The sequence below is a fragment of the Zootoca vivipara genome, chromosome 14 (assembly GCF_965207765.1).
Source record: "Zootoca vivipara chromosome 14, rZooViv2.hap1.1, whole genome shotgun sequence".
In the NCBI taxonomy this organism is placed as follows: domain Eukaryota; kingdom Metazoa; phylum Chordata; class Lepidosauria; order Squamata; family Lacertidae; genus Zootoca; species Zootoca vivipara.
The window spans coordinates 28,887,252-28,907,086 of NC_142597.1; the positions used below are offsets into that span (position 1 = coordinate 28,887,252).

Consider the following 19,835-nt stretch of genomic DNA (forward strand, 5'->3'; position numbering starts at 1 on the left):
CTTAATTCTTCCTCATTCCTTAATTTCCACTTCTATTTCTAGAAATAGGAACAGTCATTTTGGCATCAGAAAGAAAACACAAATGAATTGCTTTATCTCTCAGCAGGAGATGTTTGTGGTGCTCAGCATCCCACAGGCTCACCATGTTTAAATTTATCAAGGTTTCTGCAGACAGGGAAGTATCTGGGAAACACTGATGGCATGTTGCCTAGAAACCAAGGAACTGAAAATAGTAATGCGGGCCTCTGGCTTGATTTGAGCTCTGTTAATTGCGCTTCCGTGTATTTCTGTGTATGTAACAAAAATGCTTATGCTTTGTAATCACTCTGAAGACCACAGATGTCATTCTGTCAGCATCAGGCTATCTGCATAGTGATCTAATTTAGACTTTCTGTTACCTGGGTATCATGATAAGATAAGGTCATGACATGACATGGCATCTGGCAGTTCTCCCCCATTTATTGGAGTGTAAAAGGAAACACAAAACAACAGATTAAAAGTGATCGTGCTTTTGCCCTTCCTTTGTCTTAAATCTGTGCCATCTTAACCTGCTGGAAGGCTTCCATGTTCTCTCTACATGCCATTTAAAATCAAGGATATTGTGTTTTTGAGTTCTGAAAGTCACCTTAAGGATTGTGCTGAAGAGGAATAAGCCCCATTAATATGCAAATAAAATAAAATGGGATCTTTTGGAAAGTTTGGTTGGACTAGATGACCCCCGTGGTCCCTTCCAACTCTACATTTGTATGATTGCAATGAAGAGCATCAATTTTGGGGGGGAGTGTTCAATTAAATTGTTGCACCAGAGGAAGTCAGCACAATATTTTCCATTATTGCAATAAGACTCCCCCCCCCCCGGCACTCCCCAACTCTGTACCAGAGGGTCGGCAGAACTCCCAGAACAGCAAGCGGGAGAGGGGGTGGAAAGGGGAGATCATTATACCAGGAAGCAGAAATGATTGCACTTATGGAACAATCTCTTAGCGCTTCATTGAATACAACCCTCAGTCTCATACTTTCTTGGTTTGGACACATGGCCCATTTGGAATTTTCATGTAGACAAAAAAATACTTCCCTATACAGTTGTATCTTGGTTGTCGAATGCCCTGGAACTCGGACGTTTTGACTCCCGAATGCTGCAAACCCCAAAGTGATTGTTCCAGTTTGTGAACGTTCTTTTGGAACACAAACGTCCGATGGGGCTTCCATGGCTTCTGATTGGCTGCAGGAGCTTCCTGCAGCCAATCAGAAGCCACAATTTGGTTTTCGAACGTTTTGGAAGTCAAATGGACTTCTGGAACAGATTCCATTTGACTTCCAAGGTACGACTGTAGTTAACTGAACCAGGAAGCCCATTGCAAAGGTTGCCTCATCCTTTGGTACAAAGAAGCAAAGGATGTATGATAGATACCTCACTTGGGAGCTCACTGGGTCAGACAAACTTAGATGGAGAGATCAGCGCCAAAGAGCATTAGTTGGGTTTGAAGAGCAACATGTGAAGCATAAACTACAACCCTTTACACATACACTATTATATAACAGGTAGGTAGCCGTGTTGGTCTGAGTCGAAGCAAAAATAAAAAAATTCCTTCAGTAGCACCTTAAAGACCAACTAAGTTTATATTTTGGTATGAGCTTTCGTGTGCATGCACACTTCTTCAGATACACTAGAAACAGAAGTGTCAGACCCTATATATATACAGAGGGTGGGGGGGGTGGGTGGGAATGGGAGATGGGCTGATGGGAGTGGTAAACCTGTAGATGGGTGTTAATGGCTGCTGATGGCTGCAATTAGTCCTGGGCTGAGGTGCTAAAGAAAGCTTGATCATGCATAATGAGATAAGAATCCGATATCTCTATTCATCCCAGGTGCTTCCATGGTTTTAAGCTTGGTAATGATTTCCAATTCAGCAACTTCCCTTTCCAGTCTGTTCTTGAAATTTCTCTGTAATAAAACAGCTGCTTTGAGATCTTGTATAGAATGTCCTGGGAGATTGAAGTGTTCTCCTACTGGTTTTTCAGTCTTATGGTTCCTGATGTCAGATTTATGTCCATTTATCCTTTGGCGTAGGGTTTGGCCTGTTTGTCCAATATAGAGAGCTGAAGGGCACCGTTGGCATTTGATGGCATACACAATGTTAGAAGATGAGCAATTAAATAGTCCTGAGATGGTATGTTGGATGTTGTTGGGGCCAGTAATGATGTTGTCCGGGTGTATGTGGCAGCAAAGTTGGCATCTGGGTTTATTGCAGGCTCTGGTACCAGTGTCCATGTTAAGTCTGGTGGTTGCATTATTGTGGGTGAGGAGTTGTTTAAGATTGGGTGGCTGTCTGTAGGCAATGAAAGGTCTTCCTCCCAGAGCTTGAGAAAGGGAGCTGTCATTGTCCAGGAGAGGCTGTAGATCTCTGATGATGCGTTGTACTGTTTTAACTTGGGAGCTGTATGTGATGACTAGTGGTGTTCTGTTATTTTCTTTTTTGGGTCTGTCTTGCAGCAGGTTCTCCCTAGGTATCAGTCTGGCTCTGTTGATCTGTTGTTTAACTTCATCAGGTGGATATTTTAGTTCTAAAAAGGTTTGCTGTAGATCTCTTAGGTGAGATTCTCTGTCTGTAGAGTTGGAACAGATACGGTTGTAACGTAGGGCCTGGCTGTATACGATGGATTGTTTGGTATGTATGGACTTTTGATTACTTGTGAGGATCCATAGACTCAAACTGATAGTGCCTGATCATCCTTCTTAGAGATGGGCAGGGGGGAGAGAGAGCCCAAATAGAAAACAAGAAAAGTAGGGAGACTTAAATGAACAAAAACCTACTTACTCAGTCGAGCATATTTGTGGATATCTTAATTTTTGTCAGGGAGCCCAGTAAAGCCCAGTTAAAACATGGTTGGGATAAACCTGTTTTGAAGAATTTTGGAGTTGGCCATTTCTGGCACAGCTGAATGTTGACAAGGTCCTCTTATCCATTGTGACAATTAAACTAAAGAATTAGCTGTCAACTAGTGGTACCTGGAGGGCAAATGAGGCTGTTGTATCCATTGTCAGTTCAATGTTAATTCCCATTCTTGCATGGCGAATGAGCCAGTGAATTGAACATATTGCAGTGACTGCACCCCATCACCCTGTCCCCTTTCTGTTTTCTGCTTTGGCTTGATGTTAAATGTCACAGTAGGGTGCTCCTGAAATTTAATTATGACAAATACGGCACTACCATGCTTTGTTTATAAGGCTAGGAAACCCTGGGGGGCAAGAGGCCTGGATGCCTGCTGAGGTCGTTCTCTGTGACAACGTGCTTCAATTAGGCAGTGCAGGCAGGTGTTCTTGGCAGTGCCAGGGACCAGGGGGAACTTGTGCTATGTGTGGCTTCATTTTTTGTACAGTGCCTCAGCCTCCTGTTAAAGGAGAATTATAGGAGCCTAACAGAAAAGGGGAAATGTTGCATATTCTTTGAATTTGTGTTGAGTCCTTTAAATTCAGCTCCTAATATGTTGCTCAGTCTTATAACTCTAAACTGTTTCCTATCCTGTCCTACCTCTATGTCAGACCTTACTCCATTGGTGATTTTTTTAAACCAAAACATCACATGCTTAAAAGATGCTGATGTTATGACTGGAGAATCTGATCTCATCCTACATGGAGGATAGGGATATAGAGCAGGAAACCGATTGTGTATAATAGCCAGCAGGGTTGGTATATTGGATGGAATGTTAATGTGTATCTAATAGTACCGGTCTTGCAATTGATCCTAATCTGTGTTCTGGTTTTTCAGTTACAGATTAACTGCACTTACTGTTATCCTCTGCAATTTGTAGATGTGATTTACCTTGTTTTTCCATTCTGTTGCAGACATACAAGTCTATAAAGTTAAAGTTAAACTAAATTTAAGTGGAATTTGCTGTTAGTGTTTACTAGTCTGCAGTAGGGTAGACTTTTATGATAGAGCTCCCCGCCTTTGAACTAAAACCCTTTGGCCCAATCTGGTCAATGGCATTAAAAAAATTTGATTTGAAGGATCAGCCCAGCTAAAAATGGCAGATCAGGTAACAGAGGATGGTAGCTTGGGGGTGGTGCCAAGGTTACACACATTTTGGCTGACCTTTGTGGTCATCATGAAACTGCCCCTCTTCCAAAGGATGTGGTGTAGTTCCTGACCTCACACTGTGCCTCCAAATGCAGCGAAAGGATACAACATGGCAGGTGTGGTGAGCATCATTGTGGTGGCCTGAGTGGCAGAAAATTCTCTAAAGGTGCACATCTGTTGCATGTACTTGCAAGTTCCTGCCATCAAGCAACATCACCTATGCAGGATATTGGGCTTCCTGACACAACTTTGTCTCAGGCACAAGAAACTACCAACACTGAATGTAGAACAGATAACCCAAGCAAATGAGCCAAGCCACAGAGTCAATATGCCAAATGTCATGTGTAGTGCACACATATGCAGCATTTAAAAAAATATTTGCTCATTTTGCAAATGGGAATCTCTGAAACTGAAAGGGCTGTTACTGAATCCACCATATTGAACCCAAAACAAATGGAAGGCAGATACCTCAAAGCAAGCCAAATCATAGACTTGCAATTCAAGTTAAACACGTGCCTCTAGCCAGCACTGCTGCCACAAGCAGCCCACCAATCACAACAACTTTCTCGAAGGGCTTCTTTCTATGTGTGTACCCAGGAAGGTGCTGCTGAGAGCATCTAATGGTCAACCAACACTGTTGCTTTTTGCTTTTAAGTCCCTCAGGTTCTCAAGAGTTGCACTGAATTCATTGAAAAGCATGGCATTGTGGATGGAATATACCGTCTGTCTGGGATTGCATCGAATATCCAGAAACTACGGTATGGAGTTTTTTGTGTTGTGATTTCAAGTCTCAAACATGCTAACGTCAGTTTTGGGTTTTGCTGCTGAATGCCATTGAGAATTTATTTCTGGTTTGCTCCTAAAACACTTAAATTTTGAAGTATCGTGTATTTTTCCATGAATCCAAAAGCATCATTGGCTGGGACAGAAACCAGTTGTGTTGCTCTGAGGCCACAATCTATTATTTTAGAATACAGAATGTCTGTGGGATAACAAGTAATTTGCAGTTTATTTATGGCTCTTGTGGATGCAGGCATCAGAAACAGCAGTTGCCTCTTCTCTGATCCCAGTTGTCTGACTCACCATATTAGCTCCTGTGTGTCTAAGCCTAATTTGAAACAGCAATTTCCAAACACGTTATGCAGCATGGAGCAAGCACTGCCATCTGTGGCCCTCTGTAGATGGCGTTTGTTTCGTTTTTTTATGGGTCTCTCATCAAGACAGGCCACTGCAGAAGAATTTTCCTCATGTGATTCTTGGCTCTGTGGCTTGCACAGAATCTGCACACAGTGTTTTGGATCTGCAGGGCTGTGGGTGGCCCATCATGTTCACATTTTTTCTTTCTGGGTCTTCAGACTAAAAGGAAATGCTACTTTCATTCTGACAGGTGGGGAGCTCTACCTAGCCAGAAATCTATTGCATATAATAATTGGAATTGCTTGCATTTGGCTGCATGAACTTTGAGTATATATCATGAAATCAATTACATGGAGTGTTCCAGATTACAGGCAGTTTGATTGTTGCGCATGCTTGGTGGTTTTATAGCTGACTAAAATGGCTCCCAAGAAGCTATTTCAACTAGCAAAAATGTGAACCTGTAGGACCACAGATTTTTGTGGTTTGAGGTTTGAGGCATTTATTTCTTCCTGTAAACAAAGTCCTTTTCATCTTTTGAGTATATATTATCCTCTTTTCTCTCTCTTTATTTCCCTTTGTCTCCAGGCATGAGTTTGACTCTGAGCAAATCCCTGACTTGACAAAAGATGTATACATTCAGGATATACATTGTGTGGGCTCGCTCTGTAAGCTCTATTTCCGAGAACTCCCAAATCCTCTGCTCACCTATCAGCTCTATGAGAAATTTTCAGTAAGTGCAAGACGGGACTCCTATTTTTACTGCCTGGGCAGCATTAGTGTGAGTCACACTTCAAAAATATCTCCCCTTTTCATTGCGTTTAACAGTAGCTAAATTAAACTCCCATCTAAAGAACATGGCACACTTCCTGTATATAATTGTTACATGAGTATTCATTCACAGTTCTTCCGGTGCAACTCATGACTTTAACCTTTGCACTTGATGTGCCCCTGGAAACAGGATCTGGGGGGAAAGCCTCAAGGATATCTGGAATTTCCAATGATATAGGTCTTTTTTCTTCCACCCTCAAAGGGAATCAGTCTTTGTTGCCCTATTTTGCCCTCCAGTACTGTTGTGAGTGTTAAAAAAGGGAACAACCGCACATACGCTGCCCTAACCAGTAGCAGCCAGGGTGGAATTCCAAAGCAATAAATAATATTGTTGCGTTCTAATGTAGGATCAATACCTGCCTTGCAATGCCATGCTTGCTACATTGGATACTGAAAGTGTCCGTTCATTCTCAGCCTCATTGAACTGTGACTTCCATGCTAATTGCCATACTAGCAGGACAACGTTCTGAAGCCACCCAGATAGGTGGCACCCTGTAGCAAATGCATGGTGTTGAGGTTTCTTGCTTTTGTTCCTTTCTAGGATGCTGTGTCTGCTGCTACAGATGAAGAACGATTAGTCAAAATCCATGATGTCATCCAGCAGTTACCCCCACCTCACTACAGGTTCACATCATCAGCTCTTTCTCAATGCACATTCTTTTTTTATGTTCTCATACCCTGCTGGGTGCCTTTGATTGTGCAAGACTATGCCCCCTTTTCCATGCAGTTTTGGCAACACACCTCTGCCTCTCCCAGGACACAGAGACAGACCAAGACTGTTCACGCTAATCTAAATTCACATTGTATTATGTGGGGGGGCCTGAGTTGATGTCTTCCTTTCTTTGCACATTCAATGTGCAATTATATAATCATTCTTAAAAGGAAGGTTGACATTTTCTGTTCGCTTACCGATTTATACCCCCTAAGATGGCTGGCATATTGAAGCAGCATTATTCTTGCATCTATCGAATTAAATGGTTGGGTGCATGCTGAAGGATTTGTATCTGCATAAAGTTGACTTCGACTTTAATTAGATCTGTAACAAGACAAACAACATATATTCTGCATAATTGTTGCTGACATTATGTAAAGCGTGCTGTGGGAGGGGGCGAAGAACAGGGGCCGTAATAGCAGAACTGTCTCATTTTGTTAAGGAAAGGAGAGGTCATTAGATCTGCAAGTATTTTAATGGAGGCAGGAAGGACGCCCTGTAGAAACAGGAAAATCCAGGGTGTGAAATGGAAAGAAATTTCAAGAAATGTAGGTATGCCATCTTGCCTTTTAGGCAAAATTCTGCAAATTTGATTGCCAGTTAAGGTGAACTATATAAAATGCTAATGTAAGCATAAATATGCCTGACTATAGCTGGGACAGCAGATGTGCTCAGCTGCCAGTAGGGAACAAGGACAGCTCACTGAGTAGAGCTTCAGTGCAACCCACATTAAGGGCAGTAGGGAATGCTGGCAAAAATGAGTCAGGAAAGTGGTTGGGAAGCCTGCAAAACCTTTTGAGGCTTTCTCTGACTAGGCTTACAGCACTTGGCTGCTTTTAGCATCTGTGGGCATGCAGGATATAGGGTGGTGGTGGTGGTGGAGATAGAAATCGTTCCTTGGTAACTTGGAGAAGGCACCATGCCATTTCTCTGTTCTGTATGAGAAGCTGGTTCATCTTTGCTATACAATGTACAGTACATGTTTTATCGTGAACAGGAGAAGATTCAAGTTTTCCCTAGGGTCTCTGTGGTTTTCTTGGCAGGTCTTGGTGTGCCGAAAGCCCTTTAGAATGAACTGAGGATAGTTGTTGCTGTGGCTCATTATGGGCCGCTGTCCTCCTTGCTCTGCTCCTACCATAATAACCTCATAGACCAAGATAGCACAGAATTACCCTCCTCCACCACTACACATAGCATCATATTTTATAGGAAACCTATAATCAGTAACATGCCTAATTTCCACCCTGGCATGGCCAGGTTTTGGCCTCCATTAACTTAATTAATTTGACAGGTCAGGTTTGAGCCTTCAGTATATGTGCTGTAACCTGGGGTATACTCGCTTTATTCTGAAGTCAGATCATCAAGACACCCTGTGGCTGTGTGTGCTTGTATCCCTGGACCCTCTACCACATTATTCTTCAACAGACTATAGACCTTCAAATTCCCAGTTAAACATTTCTGTTAATTATGACCGAAGCACAGAATAAGAACCTGGTTGTCAGTATTCCTTTCTCAACACTTCAGCTGGATGAATATTGCAAACGCTCCCTCTAGTGGCCACCAGAGAATGATGAAGCTTCAGTAAAAATTTCCCTGAAGCCTGGTCAATGGGATAAATTAACAACCTTTCTGCCACAATGCAATGAGGTGCGGAGCAGATGAGCATGGCTTTAGGGAAATGGCCTCACTAGCCATACTGGGACCTCTGGCAGGCCCAGTAAAGCTTGTGGGTCAGTGGACTTTTCAGAATATTGGGCACATTTTTATAGCACTTCAGTTTGCTGCTAAACAAACCCATATCAATGCCATTCTTTCTTTTCTGTTTTGCAAAGTGTAGGACAATATACTAACTTGTGTGATACTCTTGCTTTCACCACTAACAGCTCTCCTTCATTTTCCAGGACTCTGGAGTTCCTAATGAGGCATTTGGCTCACCTCGCTGATTACTGTGCCATCACCAACATGCACACAAAGAACTTAGCGATTGTCTGGGCACCAAACCTACTGAGGTACCTTTTTTATTTGATTGAAGATGATATATCTTAGCCAGGATAGTTTTATGTTTCGTTTACACTCAACATCCAGGACCTGCTGAGCTGAACGATGGTGGTGGAAGGGGCTTTGGTCCTTTTGATTTTGATGGAAGCTTGCATGTTCAACATTGGACTCTTTTGTACACATGCAGCCAAGCAGTGGGTGAAGAAGAATCTGGAGTCCTCATACACAGAGATGTGCCTGGGACTCCCCAACTGGGGAGCACGGCTAAGCTGGACAGGGAGACATGTGCCCTCAGCCCAGTTAGATGCATTGTGCAGGAAATGTCAGGTGATTGGAGAGAAGAGAAGATTGGTGGCACAAACCCAGGAAAATGGGGGGGCAAAGAGAGAATGACTTCCCACACCACTCCTTATTCCCCCGAGGAGGAGGAACAAGAGCTTGCCAGCAAAGCTGCCTACTAGCCAATGAACATGTCAGCTAGCCCTCTAGCCAGTTGGACAGCCAATCATATTCACTTGCATCCTGTAAGGCAGCGCTGAATAGGGTTATTTTTTTTAAGCTCATTGAATGTTCCAACCTGTGAGTAACATCAATAAAAGGTACTTGCCTGTGTTTACCTTGCAAGACTTGGATTTCCTCCTTGGTTTCCACTGTCTTGAGGGATGGCTTGCCAGCCTCCATTACAGTACGTATTGCTGAGAGCTGGTTCAGCGTGTAGGCTCAGACATACAGCCTTTTTAAATATACATGGAAGCAAGCCCTCCTCAGGTAAACTCTGCAGCCCTCCTTTGCAAGGGGCAGATTGTGCAAGTGGGGAATACAGTATTCACGTAGGAATTTACATAGATTCATAGAATCATAGAGTTGGAAGGGACCCTGAGGATCATCTAGTCCAGGCTTCCTCAACCTCGGCCCTCCAGATGTTTTGAGACTACAATTCACAGCATCCCTGACCACTGGTCCTGCTAGCTAGGGATCATGGGAGTTGTATACCAAAAAATCTGGAGGGTCAAGGTTGAGGAAGCCTGATCTAGTCCAACCCCCTGCAATGCAGGAATATGCAGTTGTCCCATACAGGGATCAAACCTGCAACCTTGGCATTATCAGCACCACGCTTTGACCAACTGAGCTTTTAATACATACATCACCATCTCACATAGCATGAACATGCAGTAGGAGAGGGTGTGCAAGCCAGAGGCCCTAGGCTCTGCACCACTGTGTGCACAGTGAGGTTGCTTTTTAGACTTTTGCAATTTGTCTTTCCATCATTGGAAATACCCTCTTTTCCAATCTTTTATTGCAAGGATAAGTTTGCTTTCCCGTTAGTAGCTGGAGAATTCATGAGTCTATTAGCATCTTTCCATTCTCACCTAGACAAGTAACTTTCTCCACCTGCAGTGCTTAAAGTTTCTTGCAGGGCAGTTTGGGCACTGTATGAACATTGCTAATTAGAGCAAAGGAATTCAGAAAGAACCAGGACAGCAGTTTCAAAGAAAGTAGCCTTCTTTGTGAATGGGAGTCACCAAACAATGTTTGTCCTTGTGCAAGAAGGAGAGAAGCCTGTTGTGTTGTACATCAAGTTATTCTGCTGATCCAGAGTTCCCCCTACTTGGTTGTTGCTAACATCTCATCTCTCATGTTTTTCCTTAGATCAAAGCAGATAGAATCTGCTTGCTTCAGTGGAACGGCTGCTTTTATGGAGGTGCGAATTCAGTCAGTGGTTGTGGAATTCATTCTCAATCATGTGGATGTCCTTTTTAGCTCCAAACTAAGCTCTGTGATTCGAGAAAGTGCAGGTATGTTTCCCCAGGGAAGAGACAGCAGGTTAAAATTTAAAGAGTTCCAAAATATGTATAGAGCAACATCAAAGAGTGTCATTTTCATACTTCACTGCCTAAATGAAGAAAGGCAAACTTTTTGTTTTCTCTTATTATCCCTCCCTCCACTGCGAGCTAATGATGCTTAACAAATTTATAAAATGGAAGCATAGGAAGGTGACCCCTGTTAACTGTCATGATTCGTGCTGATCATAGCGCTTTAAATTCTAAAAGCTCTCATGACAAATTTTTACTTCACATGACGTATACTCTTCTGATTTTACATGCTGTCTAGGGTATTGTGTCTAGTTTTGGTTCCCTTGGCAAAAGCTGGAATATGGGCAGAGAAGAATAACTTTAAGATAACCAATAATTAATAGCTCGTAGCATTACCGTGTTTCCCCTTTTTAAAGACACCGTCTTATAACTTTTTTCCCTCAAAAAAACACACAGTGGCTTATTTTCAGGGGGTGTCTTTTTTTAAAAAAAAGTGCTGGTACAACTGGGACCCACTGGCTCAGGACGTTCAGTGCTCTCTTCTGCGCGCTGCTGGGCGCGTTGTTGGCTCTGCCAGTTCCGAGCGCCTGCAGGGTGGGGTGGGGGTGGCAGTGCTTTAAACCCCCAACCCTGTAGAAAGCAATGGAAGTTATGGACCGTAACAATCCTTAAGAGGCGCAGGTCTTAAAAAACCCCTGGTATCACCCTTGAAGCACAGCCTTCCAAAGTCAGGGGGGAAGAGGTCTGTTTAGACAAAGGAAAGGATCGGGGGTGATTCTGCGCCCTGGGACCCACAGAACTACTTTAAAAATCCCAACCTGGGGGGGGGGTCAAATAGTGAAGCCCCATAGCCCTGTAGCAACAGAAGGCACATTCTGAAGCACCCGAGCTGTTCGGTTCCATAAAAAATCCAGGAATTGTAAAATTAACAACAATAATGGGGGGGGCACTCTATCCAAAGAGTTAAGAAGGAATGGGAAAGTGTTGAGTTATATATGGAAAAATATGGAAAGGAAAGTTAGTTAAAGATAAAAAATAAATAATTATCGCAAGGGAAAAAATAACATCATAAAGGGTAATAATATTAAATATAAAATAGACAACACAACAGAAAAAGCAAGTATATGACTAAATGAGATCGCACAGGAGTGAGGGAAGTGGGGAGAGAGGGAGGGGGGAAAGGAATGGAAGGAGGCAATGGTTGGAGGAGGGTATAGGGGGATGAATTAAAGGAAAATTAAGACTGAGAAGCGCATGGTTTTTGTTTTTTAAAGATGCAAAGGCTTGCAATCAGCCAAAGTATAGAGCCCAACTTCCAGGAGACTGCGATCTACTTGCGGATTTATAAACTGGAGGTGATCTACCCCCGTTTTATTGGCGTTCAGGTCAGAGTTGTTTTTAGAGAGAGGAAATATCCCATTTTTGAGGTTAAAGTAAAAGTTCCTGACCTTTTTTTTATAATGAGGAAATGCTGCTAAAACTCCGTTCTTCATTCCACGAAGGGGAGAGGGGGCGGGGCCGGGTGCTCAAAGACAAAAGAAATGGAAAAGGAGATAGCGATCAACTGCAGCCTCCTGGGGATCGACCAGCCTCGCATTCATGCAGCCGCCGCCCGAGTGCTGCTTCGCAAACAAACGGGGGAAAGTGCTTAGAACCCAGAGAATCCAGCTGAAAAACACGAAGCAGCAACAGCAATTGCACACACACCATCCCAAGCCAGCACAGTAACCAAGTCCCAAAAGCAAGAAAGGACTCAGCAAACACTGCTGTGGCCGGCGTTGCTGCTGCTGACTCGGGGAGCTCAGTGCTCTCTTCCGCACAGCGCCTATCACTATGGCTTATTTTCGGGGTACGGTTTATATTTCTCAAATGCTTAGAAATGCTGCTATGGCTTATTTTATGACTACGCCTTAAAAAGGGGGAAACACGGTATTACACAGGATTTGAAAGGTTGGCAACAAAGGAGGTCCAGAAGAAAGCAGGCTAGGGCAAGGCAAGTAGGGAAAACTGCACAACATGGCAATGCTTCTAGCAACTGGCTCCAACCACAGCCTGATGCAGCTTGGCCTCCCAACTGCAGGTGTCTGAATTTGTTATACACTTGAGAAGTGTTGTTGCTTACAAGCCCTTTACTCAAGAGTCATGCAGCAACATTGGGCTTTCAGGTGTGACTTGAACTTTACCTTCTGACTCAGCCAAGGGTTCTTCTGCCGGCAACCCAACCCAAGGATTATTTGAGAGCATCCCCTGGAGGTGGCGTCAGTGCTAACTTCAGGGAGCTCTGTCTACTCACCTGAGTCGTCAATCATTGGAAGGTCTGGGTCACCATCAAAGGATTCGTTGGCTGAGGTTGCGTCTGGGCCCAGCATGACTCCTGCACACAGACTTTCCTAACTCATTTCTAGCAGGTCCTGCTTTCAATTATACAACTTCCAAGCAATCTCTCTCCTGGAAAACAAAGTAGTCGGCATGCTTGTTAGACTTGAAAATGGACTGTGGAAATTCATATAATTGTCCTGATTATTGTACTGGTTTAGGTTTAATTTGTGGATAAAACTTGCACACACACGTTTGCTGTGTGATGTGACAAGGAGCATTCTACGCCCATTAGGCAGTTTGCATTTGGGTGGGATGTAGGCTGACCAAATGTGTTTGAAGCAGGCGGAGAGCTTTAAACGTCCAGTTTGCTGTGGCTTTAAAAGCAAGTTGTCAGTCCAGTCTTATTCCTACTAAAGCATCATCTAAAGGGCAGGGAAAATAACATTATAAAATCAACTGATCGTTCTTAAACTCAAACCAAAGCTATTTTCATTCTACAAGCAAGTTTCCTAATGCAACTGTGGTCCTGCATTCATCTTGTTTTTGTGCTTTCAAAGTACCAAACAATAATAAGATTCTTTTTTGGTGTGAATGTAGGGAACAAATTGCTGCACTCTACAAACATCTCTCCTGAACTGCTGCACAGGTTTGTCATTGCTTCTTCCCCTAGTGCCTTATTTTCATCTGCCCCTATTTTGCATTTTTCTCGCAGGTCACAGTTCCTTGTCACGGCCGAAATCCCTGCTGGTGTCTTCGCCCTCCACAAAGCTGCTCACCTTGGAGGAAGCGCAAGCAAGAACTCAGGCCCAGATAAACTCCCCAATCGTGGCAGACAGCAAGTACATTGAAGTGGGTGAAGGACCTGCTGCTCTGCAGGGAAAATTCCACACGATCATAGATTTCCCATCTGAAAGGTAGAGGCAGTTTTCTTTAGAAGACGTGTGTCCATTGTTACTGCTTTTAAGCTACAGGACTGACTTGTGTAGGGGAATTGTTGCAGCTGACTGTATCACTGCTGTGCATTGCCTTTCTAAAGATCACTTTCAAATTATCAATAGCAGAGTTTGCAGGGAGCGGGGGGGAGTTGCCTTATACTTGGTCAATCTTCAGAGTTTTTGTTGATTTTTCCTAAATATTGGCAAGCTTTCCAGGGCTCTTCCTGGATTGGAGGTTGCAGAACATTCTTTTGAAAGGAAGATGCCTCCCTCTGAACTTGATTGGCAGGGTCTTCATAACCTTCTCCCTCCCAGGGGGCGGAGTCATCCCACCTCCAAAGCTACCCTGCCTATAGTTGTGTTTGGTTGGGTAGTTTTTTCTCTGGTGAAAATTCTTGTTGTTGAGCCTTTTCCAGGTATTTTTCCCCTTGGTTTCCAATTTCCTTTTTTTCTCAGCTAATTTGAGAATCCATCACTGCTTGCTTCTGCCATCAACATAAGCCCTTCCATAGCTGCCAAGTTATCCCTTTTTTTAAGGGATTTTCCCTTATGCTGAATAGGCTTCCTCGTGAGAAAAGGGAAAACTTGGCAGCTATGAGCCCTTCCCATTACCCACAAACCACCCTTCCTATTGTTTTACTTCTTTGCCAATCAGTGATGATGGGACCTGCAGTGGTGGGTGCATGAAAAGAGATTCTGTCCTACATAACAGTTTGTTAGCACAAAACTCGTATGAGAGAGAGAGAGTCCTTGAGAGTCCCTTGGGCTTCAAGGGCAAACATTGTTAATCAGCTTGTGTACCACCACTACTGCGCCCGTTGCTTCCCTGGTACACTTAAAAGGGGGACTGTTACAGAGTGGCAGGTGGGGGGGTCTTTTCATAAGCACGGGGGGCTTTAGAAGCTTGTCTCCCTTAAAAGTCCTTAAATTAATCTCTTGCATGAATTTTGCCACCACTTGAAGCTCTAATCTTGATGGGCCACACATCTACTGGGGGTTGGTTTCCTCTGTAATTATTATCATTATCATTATTATTATTATCATTATTTATTTATTTATTTATTTATTTATTTTTACCCCGCCCATCTGGCTGGGTTTTCCCCGCCACTCTGGGTGACTTCCAGCAAATACCAAAATACATAAAAATATCACAGATTAAAAACTTCCCTAAACAGGGCTGCCTTTAGGTGTTTTCTAAATGTCAGGTAGTTGTTTATCTCCTTGACCTCCGATGGGAGGGTGTTCCACAGGGCAGGCGCCACTCCTGAGAAGGCCCTCTGCCTAGTTCCCTGTAGCTTTGCTTCTCGCAGTGAGGGAACCGGCAGAAGGCCCTCGCCGCTGGATCTCAGTGTCCGGGCTGAGCAATGGGGGTGGAGACGCTCCTTCAGGTATATAGGACCTGTAATAAGTAAGAGGGCACCAAACATGGAATGGGCAGCTACCAAAAATAATAATAAATGCTAACACTTTCTCCCTCCCTTTCTAGCAGTATCTTTGTGTGACATCTCTGGGGTGTGAATCTAACCGTTGCCTTTGTGTCCTGCTTGTGGGATTCTCACAATGGGCTTCTGGGTGGCCATTGTGAAAACAGACTGCTGGATTAGATAGGCATTTGCTCTGATCCATACTTACTTTTAGTATTTTTATATCATGAGACAGGATAGGGTCTTCTCAGTAGTGGCGCCTTTGCTGTGGTTGTTCAAAGACCTGAGTCTAAGAGCAGGAAGGGGTAAGGGAAGCAGATCCTTCTGTCAACCTGCCCTTCACCTGACATTTTTGCATTGGGTGCTGTCAATGCAGCATTGAGTTGCTCAAGTTGGATCACAGACACAGTTTTAAAGTCTGGTATTCTTTACTATCTTCCTACCTTTATATGCCTCTATCTATCTATCAGTCTATCTATCTATCTATCTATCTATCTATTGACTTTTTATGTTTGCTTTTATTTTGTAAGGGATGTGCAGCAAGGTTACTACCGTAGATGATTTTCTTCTTCTTTTTGCTGCCAGGTATGCTTTGCCACAATTAGAGATTTCTCACAATCTGTTAAGTGCAAATTCCTTCTTGCTGTCTCACTTCAGAAAGAGGCCACCCAGTAAGATGAAGAAATCTCCTGTTGGCAGCTGGCGCTCCTTTTTCAACCTGGGGAAGTCGTCTTCTCTCTCCAAACGGAAGCTGCAGCGTAACCCAAGTGAACCCTCCGAAATGAAGGCAATAGCCCTCGCAGGTATGCGGACCTCTTAGCCAGGGCAGCAGAGATTCTAAGCCAGAAACTATTGCAGCGTTGACTTTGACTTCATGTAGAATGCAGGGAAGTCAATCAAAGAGCAGCTACACTTCTAGTTTTAATCTTGAACAGTTTGAAAGCTGCTCAGTACTGTGATTCAGATCACCTCAATGTTCTAAGGACTTTTAAAATAAAAATATGGAAGAGAAACAAATATCTGTGTCTGAGAATGTTCCCATTTACCGTATTAAATGCATAAAAATGTTTTTTGTTATCCAGGAGGACGAGGAGACAGTGGGACCCTGCGCTCAGCTAAGAGTGAAGAGTCCCTCTCATCTTTACATGCTATAGATGGTAAGATGGAAAAGGGTCTTTGGTCTGATTCGCCTTTGTGTTGGGGGTGGGAAGTTGCTTGTATCCATTCCTTAATGAACCAAATCAGTCTGACTGATTTTAACGGCAATTCCAAGGAATTGTTGTACAATCAGAAAACCGGCCCAGAAAATTTCACAGCAGTTCTTGCAGAATGAATAACTGGGATATAGTTTGGCGTGTGGCAAAGGAAGAAATGATCCTGACTCCAAACACATGGGACCAAACTTTTGAGCACAATCTTTATTCTGGTTACAGAGAAGTGGAAGAAAATAGAACATTGCTTGTAGTTTATATATCTGATGAATATATTAATGGGAATCTGCTCTCTTATTTGCTAGGTGAATCTAAACTGTTTCGACCCCGAAGACCAAGGTCTAGCAGTGATGCATTGTCTGCTTCCTTTAATGGGGAGCTCCTGGGAAACATGAACCGCTGCAATTCCTACGATAACGTGCCCCATGACCACGAGAGTGACGGGGATGAGGGTCATATCCACGTCCCAGCCCTCATCTCTCCAAGGTCAGCAGAAGACGTTGACCTGAGCCCACCTGAGATCGGTGTGGCTAGCCTGGATTTTGATCCCATGTCTTTTCAGTGCAGCCCGCCCAAGGCAGAGTCTGAGTGTCTCGACAGCAGCACCTCCCTGTTGGAGTCAGTGGACTTTAATAAAGATAAGCAAAACACCTTTAGGAAGGAACTAGACTCGGGCAGCCAGTCACACACCCCTGGCAGCGCCACCAGCTCAGAACCAGTTTCCCCCTACCAGGAGAAGACCATGAGTCCCTTCTTCACTCTGGACTTGAGCCCAACAGAAGAGAAACCCTCCAAACCCATATCTTTCTCGGAAAATGTCGCCCATGCCTTCTCCCCCAAGATGGGGCGAAAGCCATTCAAGTCTCCGCCACTGAGTTTGTTGGAGCCAATCTCCTTTGCCATGCCCAGCCACATGCCGGATGTTGTCATCGGAGGGGGAGCAGGGAGTGCAGGTCCTCCAGACTGGGCCAAAGGGATGTCTGGCACCAGTGAAGCCACAAGCAGGTCCCCACCCCACCTGGTGGTGTCCCCCTTGAAGGCCACTGAGGGGAGAGCAAACGAAGGATGCCAGCTGGAGTTCCAGAGTCAAGGAGATGCTAAGAAGCCGGAGCTTCTGGAAGAGGTGGAGCAACCCCTGAACAGCAGCCAGAGTAAGCCTGTACCTTCTGCACAGACACAGTCAGGTACAGTGTGCTTTCCTCCATTCTTTCTTTAAATTCACAAGCGACCAGCTCTCTCGCTTCTCTGCGTGCCTTTAAAAAGAGAGGGGGGAAAACAATCTGGTAATAGAAATCCAGAGTCCGTGTCTTCCAGAGCATGTGGAGGTTGCTCGGGTCCTAATAGAAAGCTTTGAAGGAACCCAAAGCTTCTCTGCGGCCTCCTTGCATCGCAAAAAATGCTTGAATATTTTATATATCCCTATATCTTTCCACTCTTTCATAACATGAAATGATCTCTTGCAGTCCTTGCAAATCAATATGCCACCTGATAAACTCTTTTAACTTTTAAAAAACAATAAATAATAAATAAATAAATCTGGCTACACTTGAAGAAGGGACCTTTTTTTGGCCAAAAGTAACCTGAAATTAAATTGTACACAAGATCCCATCAAAAGGTTCTGACCTTTTCCTTTCTGCATTATCTGCTGCCTAGCTCTCTAGGAATGCAACAGGAAACTTTAGACAATCTCTTGCGCTTTTCACGCCGAACTGCTGTCCTGTTTGCATGTATGACAGAAGATGCACTTTGTCACGCCAAGGAGTTCCCACTGTGAAATGTTGGAAGAATCTATTTTTTTATAATGGTCTATAGGAATTTCTCACTCTCCTTACAGGATAAAGTAAATCATTCTCTTCTTTTTGTTTTTCTACCCTTCCTCCCACTAGGAGCAGTTGCCCTCGACTCCCCCCAGGATCCTGTTCCAGTCAATTCTGTCTCTGTTGTCCCTCCTCCTCCTCCTCCGAAAAACGCTGCACGCATTCTAGCCTTAGCCCTGGCAGAGTCTGCCCAACAAGCCTCTGCTCAGTCCCAGAAGAAGCCAGACGTTCATTCTGACTGTACCGGTGTGGCAGAGACTGAAAGCGGAGGAACTGTAGAAATGTTCCATCCGTGTTCTGGCATCACTCCAGAAAAGCTCCACCTCTATGCTGCTTTGCCAGAGAACCAGCTCACTTTTCAGGCAGCTGCACTTGGAGAGCACCACAGAAGTGGGTTACCTGTAGACCAGGCATCTCAAATCAGTGGCATGCCTGAGGGGAGCAATCACTTACATGGCACACCTGGAAATCGGGACCACCCCCTCCTCCCTCCTGAAATGCCTGGGGATGTTCACAGTGGCACTAACATGAGCTGGGACCACACTCACTTCCATCCTTGTATGTTGGGAGACAACCACCACCTTGCTCATTCTGTTACGCCTGAGGACCAGAAACAACCCCCTCCTCCTCCTCCTCCACCACCAGCACCTCATCATCACCATCATCCCTGTACAAGAGGAACAGTTCAATCAGAACCACCTACAGCAGAGATACCCATGGAGAACCCTCATCTCCACACTTGCCTCCCTTTGGACAAGACCCAAACTCATGCCAGCAAGCTCCACTTTCCTGTCTGCACAGCAGACAAAGCCCAGTTCCCTCCTGTCACTGCTGGGGAGAAAGCAGCTGCAACCGTCCTGGCATACATGATGATAAAGAACCAGACGGCAGCAACAGAAACAGATCCTGGAGTACTCAGCCTGAATATTCCTCCTCAGCCTACCACAGTCACCAGCAACAGCAGCAGCACATGGGGAGAAGCACCCCTCATGGCTGCTCAGCATGCTCTGCCTAGCAGCCAGCAAGCTCCAGTGCACAGACCAGGGGACCATCAGCCAGCTGTGGGGCAAGCCCCAGCTGCAGCCACAAAAGCTTCCAGTGGCTTCAGTCAGGTAAATAATCCACAGGTTCCTGTTCTACCCTTGCTGCCCAGCCAGAAAGTCTTAGGAGAATAGATTATGCCCATCGTGATTAATGTAATGGGGAAAACCTTAGGCAAAATCACTAATCCTCAGCCTTCACCACTGTTTACTTGTCTCTGCTGGCTTTTAAATTTGCTTTCTTCTCCTCAAAGACAGAAAATGGTTGGATTTTCCCAGCAGGGTAGGATGGGGTTAAGAACTTTTTGCCAGTTGCCAGTGAAGTTCCTAGACATAGCAAAACTTTGACAAATTGGTTTTGGGGAAAGTCAGCCATAGAGAATGTCAGCTTTCAGTCGGTTGATGCTTGGGGTTGTCATAACAAAGGAAACAGACATGTAGCAGCCAAGCTCAGCAGTAGGTGGTGGTCTTTCTTTGCCTGCTGGCTGTAATTACTTACAGAGGGGTGGAAGGAAGTT

The 19,835-nt window shown here is 44.3% G+C and overlaps 1 protein-coding gene across 7 annotated transcripts in view; it reads left to right on the top strand.

Annotated features, from left to right (window-relative positions):
• The window catches only part of ARHGAP32 (Rho GTPase activating protein 32), a 211,550-nt gene that overhangs the window by 184,393 nt on the left and 7,322 nt on the right, over positions 1–19,835 (top strand). For 6 of the 7 annotated variants that reach the window (XM_088657541.1, XM_035139366.3, XM_088657543.1 and 3 more), the window contains 10 exons: positions 4,738–4,840; positions 5,805–5,949; positions 6,589–6,671; positions 8,661–8,768; positions 10,408–10,553; positions 13,603–13,804; positions 15,907–16,052; positions 16,332–16,406; positions 16,766–17,644; positions 18,347–19,389. In XM_088657541.1, coding sequence (XP_088513667.1) covers positions 4,738–4,840; positions 5,805–5,949; positions 6,589–6,671; positions 8,661–8,768; positions 10,408–10,553; positions 13,603–13,804; positions 15,907–16,052; positions 16,332–16,406; positions 16,766–17,644; positions 18,347–19,389 — 2,930 coding nt within the window. The remainder of the gene's footprint in view (positions 1–4,737; positions 4,841–5,804; positions 5,950–6,588; positions 6,672–8,660; positions 8,769–10,407; positions 10,554–13,602; positions 13,805–15,906; positions 16,053–16,331; positions 16,407–16,765; positions 17,645–18,346; positions 19,390–19,835) is intronic. The other variant, XM_088657542.1, reaches the window with a different exon arrangement.